Consider the following 24,291-nt stretch of genomic DNA (forward strand, 5'->3'; position numbering starts at 1 on the left):
TCCCAATAAAGTCTGCATTAAGCACCATTAATAATTAATTAGGTCAATATTCTCCAATTTCCTATTGTCATTGAATAGGTCATTTATTCTTGGTATACCCTTAATAACAAACCAGTTGGTCTCAATTTAAACTTACTGATATATAGTAAGAATCAAAAAATAAAGTTTATTGCCTCCTACTATACTGTCTGAATAAGTTACTTATAGTGGCAGAATAGTAGTAGAATAGGCATTCCTACCTGCAAACTTTGCTTGACCATCCTGCTGTCTTACTTCTTGGAAGGTTTTACCACGTAGGCTCACTTTAGAACAAGAAACCTGTTTTAAAAGAATAATTGTGGAGATGTGGAGATATTTACACTTTATTAAGGATGAATGTGTCTGTAGAGGTAGTGGGCCGTTTTCATCATTTTAGTCTGATCATATGGAAAGTAATCCTTCACTTTAGAACAGGGAACTTATGTTGGATCAGTAAACATATACTATGTTGGCATCACTGATTGAAGTGGACTTATTACTCCAACAGGGGCCCTGCCTCCCAGTCACCACTTGAGTACAATTACCATTACTTGGACCTGCTGAAGCAGTTTGTCAGGAGGAAAACCTATTCTACAATTATTCTGTCCCTATACGTAACATTCAGACAATGTGTTAGGAAGCTACAAACTTTCTATTTGTATTCTTCTCGTATATCAGTCAGCTTGGGTTGAGACCAACTAGTTGGTTATTAAAGATGTACGAAGAATAAATGACATATTCAGTGAGAATAAGAAATTGGTGTATGCAGGCCTAATAAATGATTGATGCTTAATGCAGACTTTTTTGGGAACTTACACAGAAACTAATTAATTATGTGTTAATGGCTAACATATTTTCACTAAAGTAGAATGTTACCTAAAATTCAAATGGGTGTTTTGTCAAAATAAGGAGGGCCTGAAAAATATTGGTTCAAATGTCAGTTATTGTTGAAGGTAAACTATTTGCTGTGTAGTCTGCCTTGTTAAAGAAGATTTACTGAGGTTGTATTTTCTCAAAATTACAATTTTATAATTGTAATATATTAAAATAGTAAACTTGTTGATATTGCGTGTAGTTCACGCTGCAGGAATTACCTTTGTGTCGATCCATTTCAACATTGTGGATTGTGAAATGCCATTTCTTTCACATCTCAATAATCCATCATCCTCATTAAACAGACAGTCCACAATGAGCATGTCCTCCTTTTTGGTAAACCTACTGCTGTCTGGTACTACACAATCAGGATCAAGGGTATGGTGCAGAACCACCAGAATGGTCGGCTTGTCATCTGTCCGGAAAAGTAAAGCAGGATAAAAGACTGATGATAAAACTGCACATACATGTCACTAGGCACTTAAAGTATCACACACTTAATGCTAACCAGCTATATAACAACTAAAAAGACTAAGACTTCTGAACACCTTTTGGCCCAAAATGATCTATTAAATTCGGGTAACACTTTTGGTGATCTAACATCTACAACTCTATACTGGATCAGCATGTGCGTACCATCAGCTAGACTGTCAATCTAGTCTACACATCAGGTCAGATTTGGCTCGGACTAGCTACTAGTAATTCTCTACTAGGAGGGGCTTGTCAGGCCAGGTTAACTGGTCTCCAGTTAGGCGACTGTGGAGGTGTTTTGGGTGTTGAGAAAGAGGAGGACTTTTCATTTGAAATTTGACAATAACAAAATATTAGAAAGATTTGGATCTGTTGACTTATTAGATGAAATCTTGGAAAATCTAGCCGCCACCTGTGTGTGTGATATGGGCAGCCACCTGTGTGTGTGATATGGGAACTGCCTGTTTGGCCAGGAGTCCTGTGATCACCACATGAACTGTGAGCCTTTCAGCATCAATTGAATTTAAGTCAACTTCAATAACCCAAGCCCTAATTAATACCAAAGGCATGTTTCCAGGCCAGACTAAAAACAGTGTATGTGTTATGGCAGCTCATATGAAGATCAGCACATTAAATCAAACATTATATCAAATGTTTTGCTTCATACCAGGGATGTCTTTCAGTGCTGTTTCAACATCTGTTCCAACTCGAGACACAACCAGGCAGAGAGCCAGGATCATATCACAACTCTGTGCCGATTTCGCCTTAGTTAGAGGTTTGAGCCATGTTTCGATATCCCGAGAGCATTCTGCCGACTTTCCAGGAGCAAGAGTGTAATATGTCGTCCCTGAAGGCAATAGAATCAAAATTCCATCAGTAGTTATTAAAGGTGCTATATGTTGGAATTTTAGTTTAAAACATTAAAAAATGAACCAAAAATGTCAACAGAAATAAGCATGTTCTGCGTTGCAGAGGCATCTATTAAAGTGGGCAAGCTAACCAGCTGGCATTGGTCAGGCCTCTTTTGTAAATCCACTCTGTGCCTAAAGAGTAAATAGTTAGTCATTGCAGCGAAAACAGCAACTAAGGACCACTGAGCTCAAAAGCTTGAGGGCTACAAAGAAGACCTACAGGGGTCTATTTGCCTTGACTAAGTTAAGGTAACATATAAATGTCACTAATGGTTTCTAGTTACTTCTGCAAAGGGAGAGGAGACAGGGGTGGACAAACCTATGGATACACTGCCCCCACTTACAAGGCCTGTGAAAGAAGTATATTGGATTAGAATAATTACATAACTAAAAACATTTTAGTGAGAGCTGATGAGATGATTCTGTAGAGTACAACAACTAACAGCAGCATGTAGACAACTAAACAAAACAGCATAGCAGAAGGAGGACCGATAATCCAGTAACATCCAGGCAGATAGACCAACACATCAATATAGTTACTTTACAGCATCATTTGCAATATATGAACTGTTGCTTGTGTACACCAAGTTGACCCTTGCCAAATCTCACTATAATGAGACACAGTAATATTTGTCATTTCCACAGTCAGAGTAAGAGAAAAGGGTCCAAGTTTCCCATTCAAGTTGTGCCCGGAAGACATCAGGCTTTGGTCTTTGGAGAAACAAGCAAAATCTTAGGAGCAGGTGCACACATATGCCAGAGAGCCCAGTGTAAACAGTGACTTGGCCGGTCCGCAGAAAGCGCACTGTTACTTTTTTTCTATTATGCTGAATGTACTAAACCAGCGCAGCGACTGGTTGCATAGTCAGTGCATGTCACTGCCTTCTAACTGTAATTTGCAGTGCCTGCAACTGAACGGTATCCTTTAATCACGGGTGCAATTGAATGGAATCATGGTACTGCAGACCATTGTTGAAAGGAATAAAAAATGTAGCGATCAGGAAATAGATATACATGCTAATAAGGCTTCATCAAACGGAGAGATAATACAGGGCAGTAATTTTACACCACCTGTGCAGCTTTGCCAAACTAATACAATAGTGTAGCAGACATCTACGTGTAGGGAAGTGGATGATGTGAGAAAGTGATGGCAAGACAAATAAAAGGCAAACACTAGTAAAGGTTACTTTTAACATGGTACAAATGAGCAAAACTGGTTTTAAAAGGCGGAACATTTTCAGACGTGTGCTGACCCCCACAGTTTTCATACACACAACAGAATATGTTGGCTGTTTATCGTAGTCAAGGAAGGATCCTTAACGACGGCGTTTTAAGGATGCTACTTCATCGAATCCCCCCTAAGGACTGTTCTTCGTTCAGAGAATTTTCAAGGATACCGTTGTAGTATCATCTGTGGTCTTAAAGCACCTACAATTCTATGCGCACATACTTGAGCCTTTAAAAGCTCTCAATGACGAACACCTGCACACTAGTGAGACTGTTCCATTATTTGTTCTCCGAATGCTAGGACGGAGTCTTGCCTAGCCTTTGAAGATCCCAACTAGGAAGGATCCGTCCTACCAGGGAAACCTCCTTGACTTTGAGAAACAGACGTAATCAGTCACTCCATACGCTTCTCTTTCCATAATTGTGCCGAAAAGAAACTGCAGCAGGCAGAATGTGGTTTCAGTGCGGTCTGTTCATGCATACTGTGAGGCACAACATTAATTAGACACATATCACAGAGTTTACAAAAATAGGGGTTTATTTCAATAAATAAATGGACTTGGAATCTAAGGGAAAAATATATAAACGCAAAACACAAAAAAAACACATAGTGAGCCCCAGAAAAGCATGGTGAGAATGCAAGCACCCTTGTCAGGTGTGGCAAATTATGCCCAGGGACCACCCAAAGACTGTTGCACTGCCACTGAAAGGCCAGTGGGGGTGCAGAGGGGATGAACACCTGCCCCCTTAAAAGGGTTCCTCTAGGAGCCATAAAACTGAAGACAGTCCCAGTTCTGGCCCGCCAGCGATTTCTTTTTGGCCCGACAGATTATTCAGATCGTAGCCGAGTTTTTTTTAATCTTTTTTTCGGTCGACAAGCTCACGAATTAGGCAAGGTGATGCTAAGCAGAAATGAGAGAGAACACCAGGGCACCATGATTTGCATTCTTAATTTCATCACTCGTCTTTAACTGAACTTCAGCCCAACAGAAGCTATTTTCCCCAAACAATAAACAATATTAGGTGCATCAACCAACTATTTTGAAATAAAAGTAGCCTAACATAGACTCCAAGTAGTAGCCTAGGTCTAATTAGGAGGCTCAATGTTGAAAGAAGTCTATCATTGCTATTATTCACAATAGGCGAGGCTATATTGACAGAGGGGGCTAAAATAGAGTTCATTAAAATAATAAAATTATTCAAACAGACCACCAATGGGGTCATTCACATGGTTTATTATCATTAGTTATTTTTAGTAGACCTATCCATTCTCCATGTAGGCCTAGTTGTTGCGAAGTCACGTAAGGGGCACCTATCGCAGCGTCTAAATAGGCAGCAACCCAGACTGGCCCGCCACTCAGTGGCGAGGAAAAATACTGGCCCGCGGCCCAAGTTACTTGCCTGTGACCCTGAGTGTGCTGTGTTGTTAAGGCAAGCAGTCAGGGCCTAAGGGAGGTCACTGCTGAGATGTCAGTGACACAGACTACAAACCTCATGGCCTAGCCAGTGGTGTGCCTACATTAGCTGTAGCCGAGCATTGCCGATTCCTTTATTTATATAAATTAATTGAATTGTAGTCAGCGGTTTAACAGCCTTGGTCAGTGAAGGAATCATTCATATGACGAAGAGGTTGAAATTATGAAGCTTTTATGTGCACGTATCAATATCACAAGTCAATATCAATATAAAATCTAACCTCTCGGAAAAAAAACTGTAACCCTATCGAAAAAGGACCATACATGACCACGTAACATGCTTCTTGTGTATTATTATTCCTCATAGTCATAATAATAAAATTTGCAGATTTTGTTAAATTTTTTCTCAATGATGGTCAAATATTAGTAGTTAAAAATGCACTGTTTCGATAGTTTAGATTCATTTTCAGTATTTCAAAGTGAATGAGCTGTGGGAGCACAAAAACAGTGAGCGTCTAGCAGCGATTATCATAGACATACGTGTATGTATATACAGTATCCATGGCGATTATAGCTTACTATCGAGATTCTAAGTAACATGGAGACAAAACTTTTTCTGCTACTTCACGTAGATTATAAACCTCTAAATATAAAAACGACTCAGTGAAATCGGGTGAGAAATATAAACGCTATAGTGCCTTTTATTCAGAAAAAAACACAGCTCCTCCGTTTACTTGTTACTTGTTCACCTGTCCAAAATGGCTGCGACGCTTGCACGTTGCTGCAACAGGCTGAAACCGTCAATGGGGCGTCTGTCTATGGTGGTGACGGAAACGTTTATAGTGAGATTGACAGGTCAACAACCAATCGCGCAGCTAACATTATATAGCTGGCCCATACACCTCGCAAATCCCCTCAGACGTATTCTTCAGTTACAATAACGAGGTTTACAGTGTGCAGTGTCTACTTCTCGGTAAGTTTAAAAAAAATCTAAGCAAAAAAAGACCACTGAAGACGTCATCCAATTCAAAGTGAATGGTGATCTGAAACATACTTTGTGAAGTCTAACGATGTAAAATAAACGTGGTATGATTGCATTTTTAATGAGAAATCAATGTTAAATTGTAAGAATATAATAGAAAAACAGTATTTCATGAAGCAGAACACAAGTAATTACACATATTTTGGTACAATGGAAGTGAATGGGAGCTAAAAAAATCCAATATGGCGGAGACAGACGTTGACTCACGTTGTATTATGCGCGTGGTTAATAATGCCATACCAAAATTTCACTTGATTTAGTAAGTATTGTTACGAATTTGTATGTTCAAGATTTTCGTATACATATGTACGACGACTGATTGAGACCAGGCTGATTATTCACAGATTCACAAACATCAAGACTTACTGTTTGGAGGCCCTAAATCCGTATTGTCTCTTCTCCTGATGTGAGGAGGATCTGGATCTAGGAGTCCAACACAAAGAGAAACTGGATCAGAAGCCCATTCAGTTACTGTAGTAGCTACTGAAGTGTTTGACACTGTGAACAGTACTGAGTGAGACAAGATTAATGATACTGGGGATGCTTTCCTCCTGATGCAACACAACACAGACAGATAGAGAATGAGATTTAAAGGGAAAACAGTTTAGAAAGAGAATCACTTTAATTGGTCATTTGGGCCTCAACATACGGTCTATGTTGCTAAACACTGACACATAAAAATCTCTTCTCTTGCACTCACCAGTCTCCTCTAGTTGTTGTTTTGTCTCCTCCATCTCTTTATTCTTCTCCTCCAGTTGTTGTTTTGTCTTCTCCATCTCTTTGTTCTTCTCCTCTAGTTGTTGTTTTGTCTTTTCCATCTCTTTATTCTCCTCTAGTTGTTGTTTTGTCTTCTCCATCTCTTTATTCTTCTCCTCTAGTAGTTGTTTTGTCTGTTCTATCTCCACCAGTCTCTCCCTGCTCTCTTTCAAAAGTGTAATCTTTTCCTCCTTGTTCTCCTCCAGCTGTCTGTCTCTCTCATCCAGCTGCCTGTCTCTCTCCTCCAGCTGTCTGTCTCTCTCTTCCTGCTGTCTTTCTCTCTCCTCCAGCTGTCTGTCTCTCTCTTCCTGCTGTCTTTCTCTCTCCACCAGCTGTCTGTCTCTCTGCTTCAGCTGTCTGTCTGTCTCAACCAGCTGTCTTTCTCTCTCCTCCAGCTCCCTGCCTTTTTCTTGTAGTTGGGTTCTCAGGTCCTGTAGGTGACTGTTACTGTCCTGCAGTTCCTTTTCCAGTGACTCCAGTTGTCTTTTACTGGTCTCCACCTCACTGGTCATGTTATCCAGTAGTCCCTCTCTCTCCTTATCTCGTTTAGTCATATTCTCTAGCTCTGTCTCTCTCTCCTGGAGGAGTTTATTCCTCTCCTCTAGTTGTTGTTTTGTCTTCTCCATCTCTTTATTCTTCTCCTCTAGTTGTTGTTTTGTCTTCTTCATCTCTTTATTCTTCTCCTCTAGAAGTTGTTTTGTCTGTTCTATCTCCACCAGTCTCTCCCTGCTCTCTTTCAAAAGTGTAATCTTTTCCTCCTTGTTCTCCTCCAGCTGTCTTTCTCTCTCCTCCAGCTGTCTGTCTCTCTGCTTCAGCTGTCTGTCTGTCTCAACCAGCTGTCTTTCTCTCTCATCCAGCTGCCTGTCTCTCTCCTCCAGCTGTCTGTCTCTCTCTTCCTGCTGTCTTTCTCTCTCCACCAGCTGTCTGTCTCTCTGCTTCAGCTGTCTGTCTGTCTCAACCAGCTGTCTTTCTCTCTCCTCCAGCTCCCTGCCTTTTTCTTGTAGTTGGGTTCTCAGGTCCTGTAGGTGACTGTTACTGTCCTGCAGTTCCTTTTCCAGTGACTCCAGTTGTCTTTTACTGGTCTCCACCTCACTGGTCATGTTATCCAGTAGTCCCTCTCTCTCCTTATCTCGTTTAGTCATATTCTCTAGCTCTGTCTCTCTCTCCTGGAGGAGTTTATTCCTCTCCTCTAGTTGTTGTTTTGTCTTCTCCATCTCTTTATTCTTCTCCTCTAGTTGTTGTTTTGTCTTCTTCATCTCTTTATTCTTCTCCTCTAGTAGTTGTTTTGTCTGTTCTATCTCTACCAGTCTCTCCCTGCTCTCTTTCAAAAGTGTAATCTTTTCCTCCTTCTTCTCCTCCAGCTGTTTGTCTCTCTCTTCCAGCTCCCTGCCTTTTTCTTGTAGTTTGGTTCTCAGGTCCTGTATTTGGCTGTTCCTGTCCTGCAGTTTCTTTTCCAGTGACTCCAGTTGTCTTTTACTGGTCTCCACCTCACTGGTCATGTTCTCTAGTTGATTGATTTTCTTCATTAACTCATCATCAGTTGCCTTCCGCCATGCAAGCAAAACTGGGAAGAAACATGTTGTAATATTTTCAGTGTTTGAAATCCTATTGACTATTCCATGAGTAAGCAATTTCTTATCTAGTAGAAATACAGTCTACAGGAAATTTCCAGTCACTCTACTGGTTTATATGCTTGCATTTGTGCCACACTCATGTTTCACACAGAGTCTCAGAAAGTCTCAAAATACACACACACACGATTTCTGACAGAGGCCATATAAAGAAGGCTAGATAAAGAAAGGTGGCTTGGTGATATGATCTTTAAACTGGTTTAATTACTCTAAATGACAAAGGCTATATTTTAAAGGTGGCTTGGCTATATGATGATCAAGCTGGTTTAATTCAACTAAACGATGAAGGCTACATAACTTGAGGTGAAAATTAAATGAAAAATGTCTCTTCTCTCCCCAACAGGACCTGGAGACACCCACCCTGTAAGCAGCTGCTAACCGGGAAGAGGTCAGTTCTGGTTTCATAACTCACTGAACACCATTATTCATACAGAGATAATTTGCATTTAAGCACCTGACAGTCAACCCTGTATATGTTGTTGGTTGAACTGACTGTGGATTATTGCTCTGTTACAGACTGAACCTGACCCAGTCACCACATAGCAGATCTCAACCAATCTGGGCCATCTGGTTGCCCTTAGCGGAACTGTTGTCACTGGGTTGATGTCACTTATGAGACGAACGACTGGGAACTTATGGCATTGGTATGTGCTTGTAGATCTGTCTGTGTGTGTGTCCGTGTGTGTGTGTGTGTGTTTGTATGTGTGTGTGTGTGTGTGTGTGTGTGTGTGTGTGTGTGTGTGTGTGTGTGTGTGTGTGTGTGTGTGTGTGTGTGTGTGTGTGTGTGTGTGAGAAAGAGAGTTGGTTACTGAAATAACAATGATTATCAAAACCGTACGTGACACTTAGCACACATATTTGTATATATCGGCTATCTATGTAATGTGTCAATGCAGCTATCTACCTGAAATGAGTTGAATAACAATCTTATAATTCTTTAACTTATAAAAACCAGGAATACATTTCTATTTCTATTTCATCAATCCTATTAGTGCTATCATCTGTGTCCACTATCCACCAGACCTGCTCGATCTACACCAGGGGTCTCAAACTTAAATTACCCGGCAAATCTACCATGTGTGATCAGTGGTACAATGGTTCCTTATCGCAGTTCACTGCGATATAACAGTATGGTACATGACACTAGTCATGGGCCTAAATCGAAGCATTTATCCATTCACGCCTGAAAGGCCGCGAGATCTGTCAACACGCACTCCTGAGCCCGCCCCCTCAGGAGTCTATATCTTGTATCGCGCACCAGATCTCTGTTTCTTTGAAAACTTTGCAAGAACGGAGTGCCAGCTCCAAGTATATCCTTTACGCTACCTGGTCAAAGTTTTGTGTGCCTATTGCTCATTACGAGTTTGTGAACTAATCGGGTTTTTTACCCTCACTAGCTCAGAGCGCCACAAGATTCGACCTACTATTAAGAAAGTAAAGTCGCTATCCTAGCTGGTTAGCTGGCTCAGTTCTGACTGGCCTGCTAGCTTTTTGCTACCCAACATTCAGTTGTGTGATAGTGTGCTCGTGAAATTAACTTTCTTCTCATTTCAGAATACGTCCAGGCAGGCTTGCCCCGGCTGCGGGCACGCCAGGACGACATCTACGCTAGCATGATGCTAGCGAGGGCCACCGAGTTGGGCCCCAGGCAGCGTGGTGTCAGGCAGCCGCTGCCGCACCCGCTAGCCTCTTCCCGTCTGACGAGAGCTACCAAGTTAGCTCATTAGCTGGCTAGTCCACTGACTACCCTGCGAACTGGGTTGCTGCCAAGCCGTCAACGTTGGGAAGGTAAGCGAACTATGTCTTATTACCTTCGCTGGCTTAGTGCCACGAATTAAGGCTTATAGACTTAAAATTCGGGCTAGCTTGTTAGCTAGCTAGTCCACAGACTACCCTGTGAACTAGCTTGTTGCCCGACGGTTATCACCGTTAGCTAGCTTGTTAGCTAGCTTGTTAGCTTGATAGCAGGCTAGTCCACAGACTACCCTGTAAACTAGCTTGTTGCCCGACGGTTATCACCGTTGGGGAAGTAAACAAACTCGGTCTGTACTCCCGTCACTAGCGTGAGTTCCGAGAGTTAAGACTTCCTAGACTTAAGAAGTTGAGTTAGCTACCTAGCTTGTTAGCTGCTAGCCTACTGGGTTTTCGAAATCGCTGTACAACTTTTCTCTCGTTCCAGTGCCTCCCAGGCTGGGACCACAGGGATGCGGGACAGCCGACACCTGCTCAGATTGGAGAGACTCTCCCAGCTGAGCAGTGCACACCGTCGGCAACAGGTAGCGGGGGTCCGGTAGCCGCTTCGGCTGCAGCCCGCCCCCGCTCCACCATCCCAGTACTTCACCCAGTGGAGCACCCTCACCGCTTCCAACCAGCCCATTCCAGGGGTGGATTCGGGCTGGAGATGGAGTGCCTGCTGGGTGACAGCAAGAGGGACGTGTGTGATGTCGGCGGCACCCCGGTGCCAGCCCCCACACCGAGAGAGACTACCCGCTGCTCCATGCAACCTGCATGTCGAGCGCGGGGTGTCAGTCCTCACAAGCACAGCACTCCCATGTCACAAGCACTGCCCCTGTAGGCGCTGCAGTAAGTCATGCGTGTGTAAATCCCCCCTCAATGCATCCACCACGGCACCCATATGCCCACATGTTTACAAGCAATGTGACGTGGGCCCCCAGATCTTGACCCTCCCTCCCCGAGCGGAGCGGACACAGATCTGGACAGCAGCAGGTGTGTCCTGAGCGGGTTTACTCCCAGCTCCACACCGGCTTGCTGTCCGCCGTGGGTGAGGGCTGATCAGGTCCCAGCGAACCTGATCGCCTGCCATTGCCATTGATGGGCGCAGTCATAAGTCATGCTTGTGTAAATTTCCCCTCAACATATCCACCTCTGCATCCATACACCCTCATTTTTCAAACGAATGTGAGGGTGTGCCCTCAGATCTTGACCCCCTCCCTAGACAGAGCGGGCACAGACCTAGACATGGGCAAATTGGCAATGAGCGGGTTTCACTCCCGACCAATTATTCAGCTGAACAGATCAGCATGACATGTTGCGGGGAGAGCGCGGCTCGCAGGCTCTGCTTCGCCACGGCTACCCAAAACAAGCCCTCTCCGACATTCGGAGGGGTGGCTCAATCAGGTGCAGCGGGGACAGACTCTCTGCTCCAAAAATGAAGCAATAAGCTTCAGGCTTCTACAGCCGTCACTTCCCGGTCCCCAAAAAGGACGGGATATTAGATCCAATATTAGATATTACGTCCAATATTAGATCTACGTGTATTGAACAAAGCTCTCATGCCGCTAAGGTTCAGAATGCTGACCCCACGCCGGCTAGTGCAGTTCATAAGACCAAACGATTGGTTCATCACGATTGGCTTAAAAGATGCTTACTTCCATGCCCCGAACAACCCCAGAGATCAGAGATTTCTGAGGTTTGCGTTCGGAGGAATAGCATACCAGTTCCACGCACTCCCACTCGGCCTGGCTTGGCACCGAGGGTTTTCATAAAGTGCGTGGATGTAGCCATCGCCCCATTACGACAACGCAGTTGCGTTTGTTCCATTATGGGCTCGTGTTCGTGGCTTTCATTCAAGAGCAACAGCGGTTCAAGACTGCCATCTAGTGGTGGCACACCTGCATTGATTGGGCTTTGTGGAACAAGGAAAAAAGCGTTCTGTGCCCAAGCCAAATTACGCATTTCCTAGGCATGTTTCTAGACTCTACCTCCATGGAGGTCAGGCTGTCTCGAGAATGAATAAATGCCATCAAAACATGCGTGCGCCAGTTCCGACTGGGACAGTCAGTCTCGTCGCTGTGCTGCCAACGCCTGTTGGGAATGATGGCGTCAGCCGCTACGCTTGTTGCGTATGCGGCCGTTCCAGATGTGGTACTTGTCTCTGAGGCTCAACGCAGTCACAGACAGGCACCGCAGAGTAACGGTGTCCTCCAGATGCAGGAAGGCCCTGGCAATCTGGAGAACCCCCTGGTTTCTCGCTGCGTCGGGCACTATGGGCATAGTGTCACGTCGCGTAGTAGTGACCACAGACGCCTCCACCAAGGGGTGGGGGGCAGTCTGCGAGGGGAGAGGCGTGAACAGTCTCTGGTCTGTGACAGAGGCCACGTCTCCTATAAATGTGTTAGAACTGCGGACAGTAGTCCTGGCTCTACGACACTTTCTGCCAAGACTGAGTGGTCAGCATGTGTTAGTGAGGACGGACAACACTGCGGCCTTGGCGTATATAAACCGTCAAGGCGGAGTGCACTCCCAGTCACTGCTAATAATAATAATAAATACATAATTTATTTTATTTGTAATGCACTCTTCATTCAAAAGAATCTCAGAGTGCTTCATTGGGCGACCCGCCTGCTCCTGTGGGCAGCGAGTCACGTCCTTTCCCTCAGGGCAGTTCATATTCCAGGTCACCTCAACTACGGTGCGGACCTGTTATCAAGGGGCGACCCTCGAGCAGCAGATTGGTGTCTACGCCCTCAGGTAATAGACCAAATCTGGGTGCGTTTGTTCAGGGCGCAGGTGGACCTGTTTGTGAACAGACAGAATACCAGTGGCCAGATCTACGCCTATATGCTTTTCCCCCGATTCCGCTCTTCCAGCAGGTGCTGGGCAGGGTAGCGGACGAGAATTGATATTGACACTGGCCCAATCAGCCGTGGGAGGCAGATCTATTCAATATGTCAGTGCAACAGCCCTGGGAGCTGCCTCTGCGGAGAGACCTCCTAACGCAGGCGCACAGGACAGTGTGGCACCCCCATCCGGAGAGGTGCAGGCTCATAGCGTCAGGCTTGTCGGATGCGGTGGTGGCTACAATACAGAGTGCCCGAGCAGTGTCGACACGGGCTCTGTATACGCTGAAGTGGCGCAGTTTTGAACAATGGTGCGCTGCGCGGCAGCATGACTCCATTAACTGCGCGCTGGGCGTTATACTAGAATTCCTACAGCAGTTGTTTGATGAGGGGAAGGCGGCTTCCACTCTCAAAGTGTACCTAGCTGCCATTTCAGCCTGCCACGCAGGCATTAATGGCAGTTCTCCTGGCAGTCACCCGCTAGCGTCATGCTTTATGGCGGGGGTGAGACGGCTCAGGGTGCCAGAGAGACACCTCATACCCTCTGGGATCTGCTAGTGGTGTTACGTGCTCTCACAGGGCCTCCGTTCGAGCCCCTGGAGACGGTGGACATAAAGTTTGTCTCTTTAAAGACTGCGCTGCTACTGGCGTTAACGTCAGCAATGCGCGTTGGTGACATGCAAGCCCTGTCAGTCAGCCCATCGTGCCTTCAGTTCTCGATCGCTGGTGACAGAGTGGTTATGCGACCTAATGCTGCTTACACACCTAAAGTGGTGGTAACCCCATTCCGCAATCAGGTCATTGAATTAGCAGTTTTTCTCGCCTCCTCCTTTTGCGTCAGCAGAGGAGGAACATTTGAATAAGCTCTGTCCAGTGCGCGCTCTCCGCTGTTACGTAGAGCGCACTAGAGCTTTCAGACAATCAGATCAGCTATTGTGTGCTTTGGAGCACGTGCAAAAGGCAGACCTCTTTCAAAACCGAGCATCTCCCGTTTGATAGTAGAGGCTATCGTGTTGTCTTATAAGAGCTTGTCTTTAGATCCCCCGGAGAAGTTGCATGCGCACTCTATGCGGGGGGTCTCGTCTGGGCCTTACTTTCATTAGATTCTATATGTTGGATGTGGCTGAACCTAGTTTTCTACATAGTGTTCTGCAGGCAAGCAATCTCTGAATCCCCTGGCCTGAGAACGATGTACAGTATATGATAAGTGTGTTCATTGGTGTCTACATGTTATGTTGCACATGAAACATTCCAGGGTGTTTTCCTACAGGCGCAGGATCTCGGATCCATGCTGCCTATGATTAAGGTTGCCCTGTTAAAATGTTCACCGCCAGCGGCCGTATGAACCTCTATGAGGGCAAAGGCTTCAATAAAGCTGGTGTGTGTGATTGGCTGCCACTGTATTATCAGGCGGGAATGTATAGGGTCCCATACTGTTATATCGCAGTGAACTGCGATAAGGAACGTCTCGGTTACTTACGTAACCTCGGTTCCTTAAGCAGGAACCAGATATAACAGTATGGTACATGACACTAGTCATGGGCCTAAATCGAAGCATTTTTCCATTCACGCCTGAAAGGCCGCGAGATCTGTCAACGCACACTCCTGGGCCCGCCCCCTCAGGAGTCTATATCTTGTATCGCGCACCAGATCTCTGTCTTGGAATGAAAACTGAGCAAGAATATCAAACCAAGGAAACACTGTACACGCCAACTTTGTTATATCTGGTTCCTGCTTAAGGAACCGAGGTTACGTAAGTAACCGAGACGTTAGTGTTGTTGAATAACAAGTAGCTGACCTAAGTTTCAATTCCTGGGCATTGCAAGATGCTCTTTGGATAAAGGTGTTTGTTAAAGTTGCTCTTTAGGATCACTTTGTCCCATTGATAGCCCATGACTTACATATACAGCAGTAACAGTGGGATACTGTCTTCATCTATATTTTTCCTTCATACATACACATTTCAAAGCAAATGCTGTGCTGCACCACTTTTGTATAGTTGGTAACAAGGCTGCAAACAAACAAAACAAAGCAATAACTGAATAAAGTTTCAGCAAAAATCTGAATCATTTTATTTTATAAAATAAATGTATTTATAATAAATATATTTCAAGTGTATAATTTATCTGTCAAAAAACAGCATCTTTCCATCTATATTGATCTAAAATTAATAGTTTCCTGATATGCTGATCATTGATGGTGCACCGTTCTTTTTTTTTTTCTCAGAGCGACTTCAATGACAGACCAGCATGCTCCATTGCGTCACACAGTTGCTCAAATACATCCTTGGCTGTGGAACGGCCTTGCATTGTTTTACACAAAGTAATTCCTCTGTCACTTCAAACTTGTTGTTAACACCGCAGAAAAAAATCGCAAGCTAAGCATTATCATTTATGTCAGTACTCTCGTCCAGAGCCACAGAATACGCGCTGAAACTTTTGCCTTTGACACACAGCTAGATTTATTTTCTGATAATGACGGACTATACATAATCCTGTTTATTATTCGGTTACTTGTCAAAACGATAGAAGACATTCCTCCAAAATACCTATTTTAAATGATTTTGTTGCCACTTTGTGACTTCTGCTAAGAACAAATAGTTTGCAGATAGATCTTTAAAGTTACAGCTGATTTCAATTCAGTTCCCATTACATTAAATGACTGGACTACTTGCGGAATGATATGAAAGACGTGAATTAGAAGCACAAAACCTGTTGCCCACGGCAGCGCTAAACGTTGGGGTGGCCTATTCAAATCAATGGAACTTTTTGCTAAATTCTGAGGAGCCGGCGGGCCGGATGAAATCGCGGGCCGGGTTTGAGACCCCCTGATCTACACACTCACCAATGGCTGAGTGATACCCTCCGAACGCTGCTCTCCAATCTCAGAGCAGCTGAGAGAAAGTGGCACAAATCTGCAGCACCAGACGATCTTGCAAGCTACTAGACACTGTCCTCCTTCTCATCCAGTATCACTGCTGCTAAGAAGACTTTTTACAATGACAAGATCAACGGTGCAACTGACTCTCGGAAACTATTCTCCACCTTCAAAACTCTGCTCTACCCTCCTCCTCCTCCTCCCCCAGCTACCAACATCACTGCTGATACCTTTGCCTCCTTTTTCACAGAGAAAGTGGCAGCCATCAGGAGCCAATTCAACCAACTGTCTCCTCTGTCTAAGGGCACAACCGTCAATGGTTCATTGTTTCCTTCTTTCACTCCTCTCACTGAGAGAGGTCTCCAAAATCCTAACATGTAGCCGTCCTACTACATGCCCGCTGGATCCTATCCCATCCAATGTCCTTTAAGCCATATCACCTACCGTCTTCCCGGCAATCACACATGTGATTAATGCTTCATTTACTTCTGGAACATTTCCTTCTACATTCATGGCTACATGGCTACATGGCTTCGGGTAACACCACTGCTCAAGAAGCCGTCTGTCGATCCCACTCATGTGGAAAACTATCGGCAGGTCTCACTTCTCACGCTCCTATTCAAAACCATGGAGAGGGTAACTTCCATACAGGTTATAGAGTTCCTGTCAAGGAACAATCTCCTCGATCCAAACCAGTCTGGATTCAAAAGTGGTCACTCTGTTGTCTGTGTCAGAGGCCTTACTTATCAGCAGCTTTTGACACCGTCAACCACCGCATCCTTCTTTCTATATTGTCAAGTATGGGCATTTCTGGCAGGGCACACTCTTGAATCTTACCTCACTGGGTGCTTGTTCAACGTGTCATGGCAAGGTCAGCTGTCTGTACGTCACCGCCTCACCACAGGGGTGCCCCAAGGCTCGGTGATGGGACCACTTCTCTTTGCCATGTACACCACCTCGTTGGGCCCCATCATCCGCTCGCATGGTTTTTCCTATCACTGCTATGCCGATGATACACAACTGAATCTGTCTTTCCATCCTGACGACACCACTGTCTTGGCGGGGATCTCAGATTGTCTCTGATATATCCACATGGATGAAGAATCACCACCTTCAGCTGAATCTGGCTAAAACGGAACTTTTGGTATTTCCAGCCAAACAGGCCATCCACCACAACATCGATATCAAAATTGACTCCTTATCTCTTGTTCCCTCCAAAACAGCAAGGAATCTCTGTGTCATTATTGATGACCAACTGACATTCACTGACAACATTGACTCTGTCTCCCGGTTGTGCGACTTTGCGCTATACAACATCCGCAACATTCCCGCCTTGACTACTGCAACGCCCTCCTAACGGGCCTGCCGGCACGCGTGGTGAAACTACTACAGATGATCCAGAACGCGGCGGCGCGTCTGGTGTTCAACCAACCGAAGAGGGCACATGCCACCCTGCTACTCATTGAGCTCCACTGGCTGCCTGTAGCTGCTCGCATCAAGTTCAAGTCACTTATGCTTGCTTACAGGGTGATTGCTGGTTCTGCTCCCACCTACTTAAATGCTCTTGTAAGGGCAAATGTTACCCCCAGGATGCTGCGCTCGTCTAATGAGCATCGTTTAGCACTGCTGTCTGTGCAAGTACGGCAATCTACACTATTATCATTCGTAGGAGACAGGTCTCCACTCACCACCTAGCTGTTTTTGTGTTAAGATGCCTCCTAGTCCATACGAAGAGGCATCCGCTGACACCATGGTTTCATGGTTTGGGCTGTATTGGGCTAACACAGTCTCTGACCCTAATTATTTCTTAGTGGCCAGGAACGCTTTCTGTTGGGGTGCTCCCCATGTCCAGCTGTTATCTGTCTTCAACAGATCGCGGATGGGCTTTCTCAAGTCAGGCAGGCGTGGTGAAAATGTCCCTACAAAGTTCACCATGCCCATGAAACGGCGAACATCTGCCACATCCTTCGGCTCAGGCATGTCACGGATCGCCTTTATTTTATCCGGGTCTGCTCTGATGCCCTGGGAGTTTATGACATGGCCCAGAAAACGGACTTCTGTCAATGCAAACTGGCATTTTTCATTCAGAGTGAGCCCAGACTCTCTGAATTTCTGTAGCACCCTGTGCAGCCTATTGTCATGCTCTGCCCGGTCCTTTCCTGTGATGAGGACATTAGCAGCATGACATAGCACTCCGTCATCAATCAGCTGGGAAATCCTCTTTTGAAAGTGCTTAGGGGCCGACGATATACCAAAAGGTAACCTCTTGAAGTAATATCGGCCCTCTGGTGTGATGAACGTGGTCAACAGCATTGACTCTTGATGGAGTGGTACTTGCTAAAAGCCTGATGTTGCGTCAAGCTTTGTGAAGACTCTAGCTCCTTCCAGCTTGGCCAGCGTCTCGTCCACTGCCGGTAAGATGTGTCTCTCTCTGATGACGCTCTCGTTCAAATGGGTTAAATCTACACAAATGTGTAGTTTCCCCAACGTTTTCACAATAGGGACCATGCCTGCGCACCATTCAGTTGGTTCTTCAACACGGGCTATGACCTCCATTTTCTCCATCCAGTCTAGTTCCTCTTTAACTTTGGCCCGGAGTGGGATGGCTACACGTCGTGGGGCAGAGAGGGCATAGGATGGTGCATTGTCTTTCAGCTTAATTTTATATTCACCTTTAAGTTTACATAGCAGTCACAGATGCCCCCGTGTCCACTTTAAAGCACATCGAGCCACCATTTATGGTAAGCATTTCAGTCCATGTAGACGACTGTGGATAGTCAACAGCTCCCAAATAAGCTGCCACATAATCCTCCTCAATGGATTCTAGCTTTTGAGCTGATCTGCACACAGATTCAAAGTGTCCCCTCTTTTGACATTTTCTACATTCAGCATCTTTTGCTGGGCATTCAGTCCATGCATGTGTAGGGGTTTTGCCACACTTCCCACACTGCTTTGGGTTGGTTGAGGCAGGCTGAGGCTGAAAACGGCTTTGAGCAGAATTGTTCCTATAAGCCTGTCTCTTGCTGTTGTAAGACACTGCATCTATTTGCCCCGGTGACCGGAGAACAACTTGCTGCTTTTTCACCTCTTCGTGCTGCCTCACTTGAACTATGGCTGTAGCTAAATCCAACTTCCTGGATTTCGTTTATTAAACTTGGCTCGTTCAAAAATGACATTATGTACTCCATACCTTGTCATAGTCATTTTGTTTATCACCAGGGGCGGCCCTAGCACATTTGGCGCTCTAGGCGAGCTTCACTCCTGGCGTGAATATGAATTCTTTCACATAAACACAACAACGATCGCAACGATGAACAAACATTAATTCAAGAACAAATCACTGAGAAAATGTCACGCCTGTGCTGGACTACGCTCCGGCCACGCCCCCTGTTCAACACACACACAGACCTCCACGTCATCTTCCCAATCGCCTGCAAATAATGTTTTCTTAGTCTTCTAAAAGTGAATCTAAAATGATATAACAAAAGTATGTATTATCATTATTTGTTAAATGTAGCTATTATGTAGATATTAAGCATTTTGGCGTATTTGGACAGCCTGACATTTTTTTATTCCAAGATGCATAGCTCTTGATTAGTTGAATCATGTCTAATTAAAGTGGCTAGCTCGCTCCACCAAAACTAACGTTGTTATGATTACTCAAATTTGTATTTCATGACACATCGAGACAAGAATTATGTGACCGCATTGAAAACTTTCAATGATAAGGTACATCTTTTCTTCTTAACTCCACTAAAGTGCCCGGGGCAATTCACGCATTCGTGAACGTTTTCTTATCTGGAATTCATTTTAGGCTAGAACAGGATTTAAGGATTTTACCCTAATGTTAGATTTATTTATTTTTTATGTCAAAATATTGGTTGGAGATATAGAAGGGGGCGCAAAAAAAACTCTGTCCAGCAAAACAAAAACACAATTCTTTGAGTGGCGCCCTAGGCGACCGCCTATGCCGCCTGTAGGAAAAACCGCCCCTGTTTATCACCCATTGTGTAAATGAGAGAATTCACCTGGTAAGCTTTGTCTTTTTCTTTCAATCCAGAAGCAAGCCTGAAGCGTTAAAATCTTTTTATCCATGCGGGCCACGAGCTTGGCTCGAAGTCGAAGGGTCCCGGTGGTGGGATGGTAAAAATGTGATCCATGCTGTGTGCTAGTAGCTTACCGCTAGCTTGTTGTTAGCTTTCACTGTCAAACTTTCTCTCTAGCTCCACACGACACCGTCTTCACTCTCCACACCATTAAACTACTCCAACTAGTTGTCTGTACCACTAGACTCTGTCTGTCGCGGGTTATAAGCTTCTGACACCATGTATTGTGCCTATATACTCGGTACTCAAGGACACAACCATCAGGATGCAACTCGACAACTTTAATTATACTTCTTCTCACACGTATATCATAACATCATATATCAGTGCAGCGCCATCACCTGGCCATAGCCGGCCACTACAGTGTGGACAAGCAAATTATGCCCATTTACCACCCAAAAACTGTTGCACTGCCACTACAAGGCCAGTGGGGGTGCAGAAGGGTGTAACACATACTATGCCATGTTTTGAGTTGCACACAGCGATGAAATTAGGCCTATAAATGGCACTAACATGTTATATCTGCCCCTTATTATGGACGTCAATCACACAATATTTTAGGTCAGATGGAAACTCTTTTGGTTGAACTGAAACACAGAAGTCACATCATGCCGGTATTTTGAAGTCTACAGTTTTTTATAGGTAAGTTATTTTCATAACATCCTCTGAATCATTTTTATCATGTACTGTATGTACACACATACACCCCTTTAATAATAACTTCAGACTAAGTGCAGAGTAATTGTCATATTTTAAACCATACCTTCAGAGGTAGAGGTGGTGGAGGGTTCCTTGTCCTTAGAAGGTCTCTCATCACCATCTGCCAAGGTCAGATTTTCCCATGAGTCTGGCCAGGTCAGAAAATGCCATAAGATATTGTACATTATAGTTCACATAAACATGACAGCATGAAGCGACAAGATCAGTTCATTCACATGAGTGGAATATACCGTCATCCTCATTAGACCTTCTTTTCTGACCAAGGCTTAAATTCTGCTCAATAAAAAAATAACCCTAGTGTCACGTCAGAGCCCGGACCTGCACCAGCCACGCCCCCTTTGGTTTCCACCCGCTCACCTGCACCAAGTTCACACTCACCAGAATACTAATCACCCTCACCTGTTTACTAATCACCCACACCTGTCACTGTTCCTACTTATACCTCACACTCCCTTCACTCTGTGTCTGGTATCGCACTACACGGATTACCTTCGAGTTCCTGTTTGCCTGACGTTTGATGAGTATCACCATAGTTCGCATTCGAGTTTGCCTTTGTTCTGTTCATAGCCTTAGTTATAGTTCTGTTTATAGCCTTGCCGAGTGTGACTCGTGTTTGGTTTTCCGCTACGGCGTGAAGTAGTAGTTTAGTTCAGTTAAAGAGTTCGACTCTGTTTTGTTTCTTTCAGCGCCTTCAGTGCCAGCTTCCTGAGTTTCATCCAGTGCTTCGAGCCTGCGCCCCTCCGTGGGTTTTGCCTATGTGCAAGAGAATCTGTTTCCTTGTCATCTGTGTTCCCTACAACCTGTGTCTCGTTTGTCTCTGGCTGTTCCATTTGCAATAAATTAATTTCTCAAGAACTACCATCTCTGTGTCGATCCGTTCCGGGACAAAGGGCTCCCTGAGTCCTTATACGTAGTTTAGTGTCAATTAATTGAACGGCTGCTGAGATATGACCTCATGTCCTGTTTGTCCGAATTCGATTGGCTATATTGGACAAGCGCTTTCGAAAATCTAAAAATCCATCTGATAACGTTTGTGAGGCTTGGTCTGAAGATCATCTGCAGCAAGCAATTGCTGAAAATTGGAAAATAATTGTGGCTTGTGAATTTCTTTTCAATCTTTTGGTAAAATCCAATATGACCACCACATCAATTAGGTTGCCTTGACAAGTTTCCCTTTCTCAACCTTGGCACCTCCCACAACATTACCGCACATAAGAGGTATGTTATTTAAGTTTTTTTGTGCTTCCTCAAAATGGGGTCCCAAATCCATATACCAAGTTTGGTTTTGATACCTCAAAGCATTGCCAAGATATGACCTCACTTCCTGTTCAGTGGCTTTGCCACCAATTTCAATTGCAAAAATGACATATTGCAAAAATCCAATATGGTGGAAACGGTTCCATGTTGCATAAACATAAACTTCGACTGACTGGTGGCGCTTGAGCACTCAAGGCGCCGGTATGAAACTAGGTGAAAAGAATCAGGAGACTGTCCCCAATCACTGTGCCAAATTTCAAAAGTTTTCACAGTACGGTTCTAGGTGCTGCCATGACAGAATTAAGATACAGATGATGATGATGGTGGTGATGATGATGATGATGATGAATAAGAATAGGCAGAAACATAATGTTTTCCAATGCAGCTTTGCTGCTTGACCCCAATCACAGTTACGTACAGCAACCTCAGGATAATTTTAGCTTAAGAGAAATGAAACAACTTAATTCATGAAATAATATTGAAATTGACATACTCGTATGGAAGGTAGTTGAAGCAGGCTGGAAAGTTCCACTGTGGCACACAACAGAGACCCTGACAGTGTAGTCTGTGTCTGGTTGTAAACCTGTGATGACTATGTTATTCCAGGGAGTGGAGATACATGTTTGACCTTTCCCTGCACTAGAGTATGATATGAGGAATTTATGACGAGTCAGGTCCATGTTATAAGGCAGAGCCCAGAAAAGGAGAGCTGATGTTGGGGTCACTTCGTACACGGTCAGTTTCTTTGGCACAGGAATTTCTGAAAGAATGGATTACAGTTACACATAATATATATATATATATATATATATATATATATATATATATATATATATATATATGAATACACTGCACTTTAACTTTTTAGTACATGTTTAATTCAGTAATATCACTGCTGGGAGAATTCTAATATACAGTGGTATGCAAATGTTTGGACACCCTGAGCCAGATCTGTATTTTGTTGATTTTTGAAGTGAAAAGAAGTAAATACAACCCCTGCAGCAAAGGAATATTTAAAAATTTGGATTTTTTTCAAATGCTTCTGCACATTTTGTCATAGTTAAAAGGAGAAGAAAAAAATACCAGTAATTATGGCATGTGAAAAAGTTTGGGCACCCTTCCACTTTAAAGTCTCAGAACATAACATTTAAGACTTGTGAAACCTTATTTAACTCATTAGGACAAGGTAAAAAAGGTAAATATTTGGTAATTAAGGTTAACTGTGGAAGTCAAGAAGAGGTCTTGAGGACCAAGAACACTTTCAGATAAAACTGCATGTCTGCTGGTCAGAAAGGCCAACCAAACCCCTCATGTGACTCAGAAGCCCTGCAGGAAGATTTATCTGACACAGGTATGGTGGGGCACCATTCTACTGCTGCTTGTGGTAAACACTGTCTTCCTACAAGAGCCATCAGAGGGAGACTTCACTAACGACCTCACCATGAATGGTAATGTCTGAAGTATGCAAGGTAAAATCTAAATAACCCACAGTCATTTAGGAAAGAACTGCAATGAAGAGATGAAGTTAAAATTGTATATTTGGCCACCATCACAAAAGGTGTTTTTGGAGAAATAAGGAGCAGCATTTGATATAAAGAACCCCTTGACAAATGTTAAGCATGTGGGTGGATCTGTTCTGTTTTGGGGTTTTCTAGCAGCCAGTGGCACAAGAAACATCATACAAATGAAGGGAAGGAATGATTCCTCTGAATATCAGTACAATTCATATAGTGACAATTCATGAATGAAGAATAAAGAGACTTTTAGCTGTCTACAAAAAATAATTTGCAAGCTGTGATGCCTGACAAAGGAATTTTAAGTGTGGACTTCTGCACTGAAAAGGTACCAGAGCACAAGCCTCATTGTTTAATGTTTCTTTGATGGATGGGTCTTATTTTACTTCTTTCACTTTAAAAAAAACAAATCTGTTTTCTTCCACAGCGGTACACAAGCTTTTACATACAACTGATATTTTTAACATACAACATTCTGAATGTTTATATCTGTTGAAATATATGGTCATAATAAACTATGCAAATGTACTATAATTCAAATTTTGAAGCTTTACCTGTTGTTTGAGCTGTTGAAACTACTTTGGTACTTTGTCCACGACTGTCATTGATGGTGGCTACAGTAAATTCATATTTCACTTCTGGAGTGAGGCCTTGAATGCAGATATTTGGAACTGGCACTTCAGAACAGAGCAGTTTTCCTGTGCTTTCACACTTCCAGGTGACTCTGAATCTCAGAGACTCAGTCAGTCCTTCAGGAGGTTCCCAGCTCAGAGACACAGCATCATGTGCCACGGACTTGATCTTGATTTGCCCAGGAGTAGGGAGATCTTGGAAAGACAAAGACCAAATCACAGGTAAGTCCTGGGGACAGGCAGTCCACAGTAGACAAAACG

General features: G+C 44.0%; 1 protein-coding gene across 7 annotated transcripts in view; it reads right to left on the reverse strand.

The window, feature by feature from the left end:
* Window positions 1-24,291, reverse strand: part of LOC105904535 — a 59,010-nt gene that overhangs the window by 13,303 nt on the left and 21,416 nt on the right. For 6 of the 7 annotated variants that reach the window (XM_042710370.1, XM_042710369.1, XM_042710375.1 and 3 more), the window contains 7 exons: window positions 23,953-24,225; window positions 22,378-22,644; window positions 20,671-20,754; window positions 6,324-6,380; window positions 2,030-2,209; window positions 1,113-1,306; window positions 240-318 (listed from right to left, as the gene is read on the reverse strand). In XM_042710370.1, the coding sequence (XP_042566304.1) occupies window positions 240-318; window positions 1,113-1,306; window positions 2,030-2,209; window positions 6,324-6,380; window positions 20,671-20,754; window positions 22,378-22,644; window positions 23,953-24,225 (1,134 nt within the window). The remainder of the gene's footprint in view (window positions 1-239; window positions 319-1,112; window positions 1,307-2,029; window positions 2,210-6,323; window positions 6,381-20,670; window positions 20,755-22,377; window positions 22,645-23,952; window positions 24,226-24,291) is intronic. The other variant, XM_042710372.1, reaches the window with a different exon arrangement.

Source organism: Clupea harengus, chromosome 18, assembly GCF_900700415.2.
Source record: "Clupea harengus chromosome 18, Ch_v2.0.2, whole genome shotgun sequence".
Classification (NCBI taxonomy): domain Eukaryota; kingdom Metazoa; phylum Chordata; class Actinopteri; order Clupeiformes; family Clupeidae; genus Clupea; species Clupea harengus.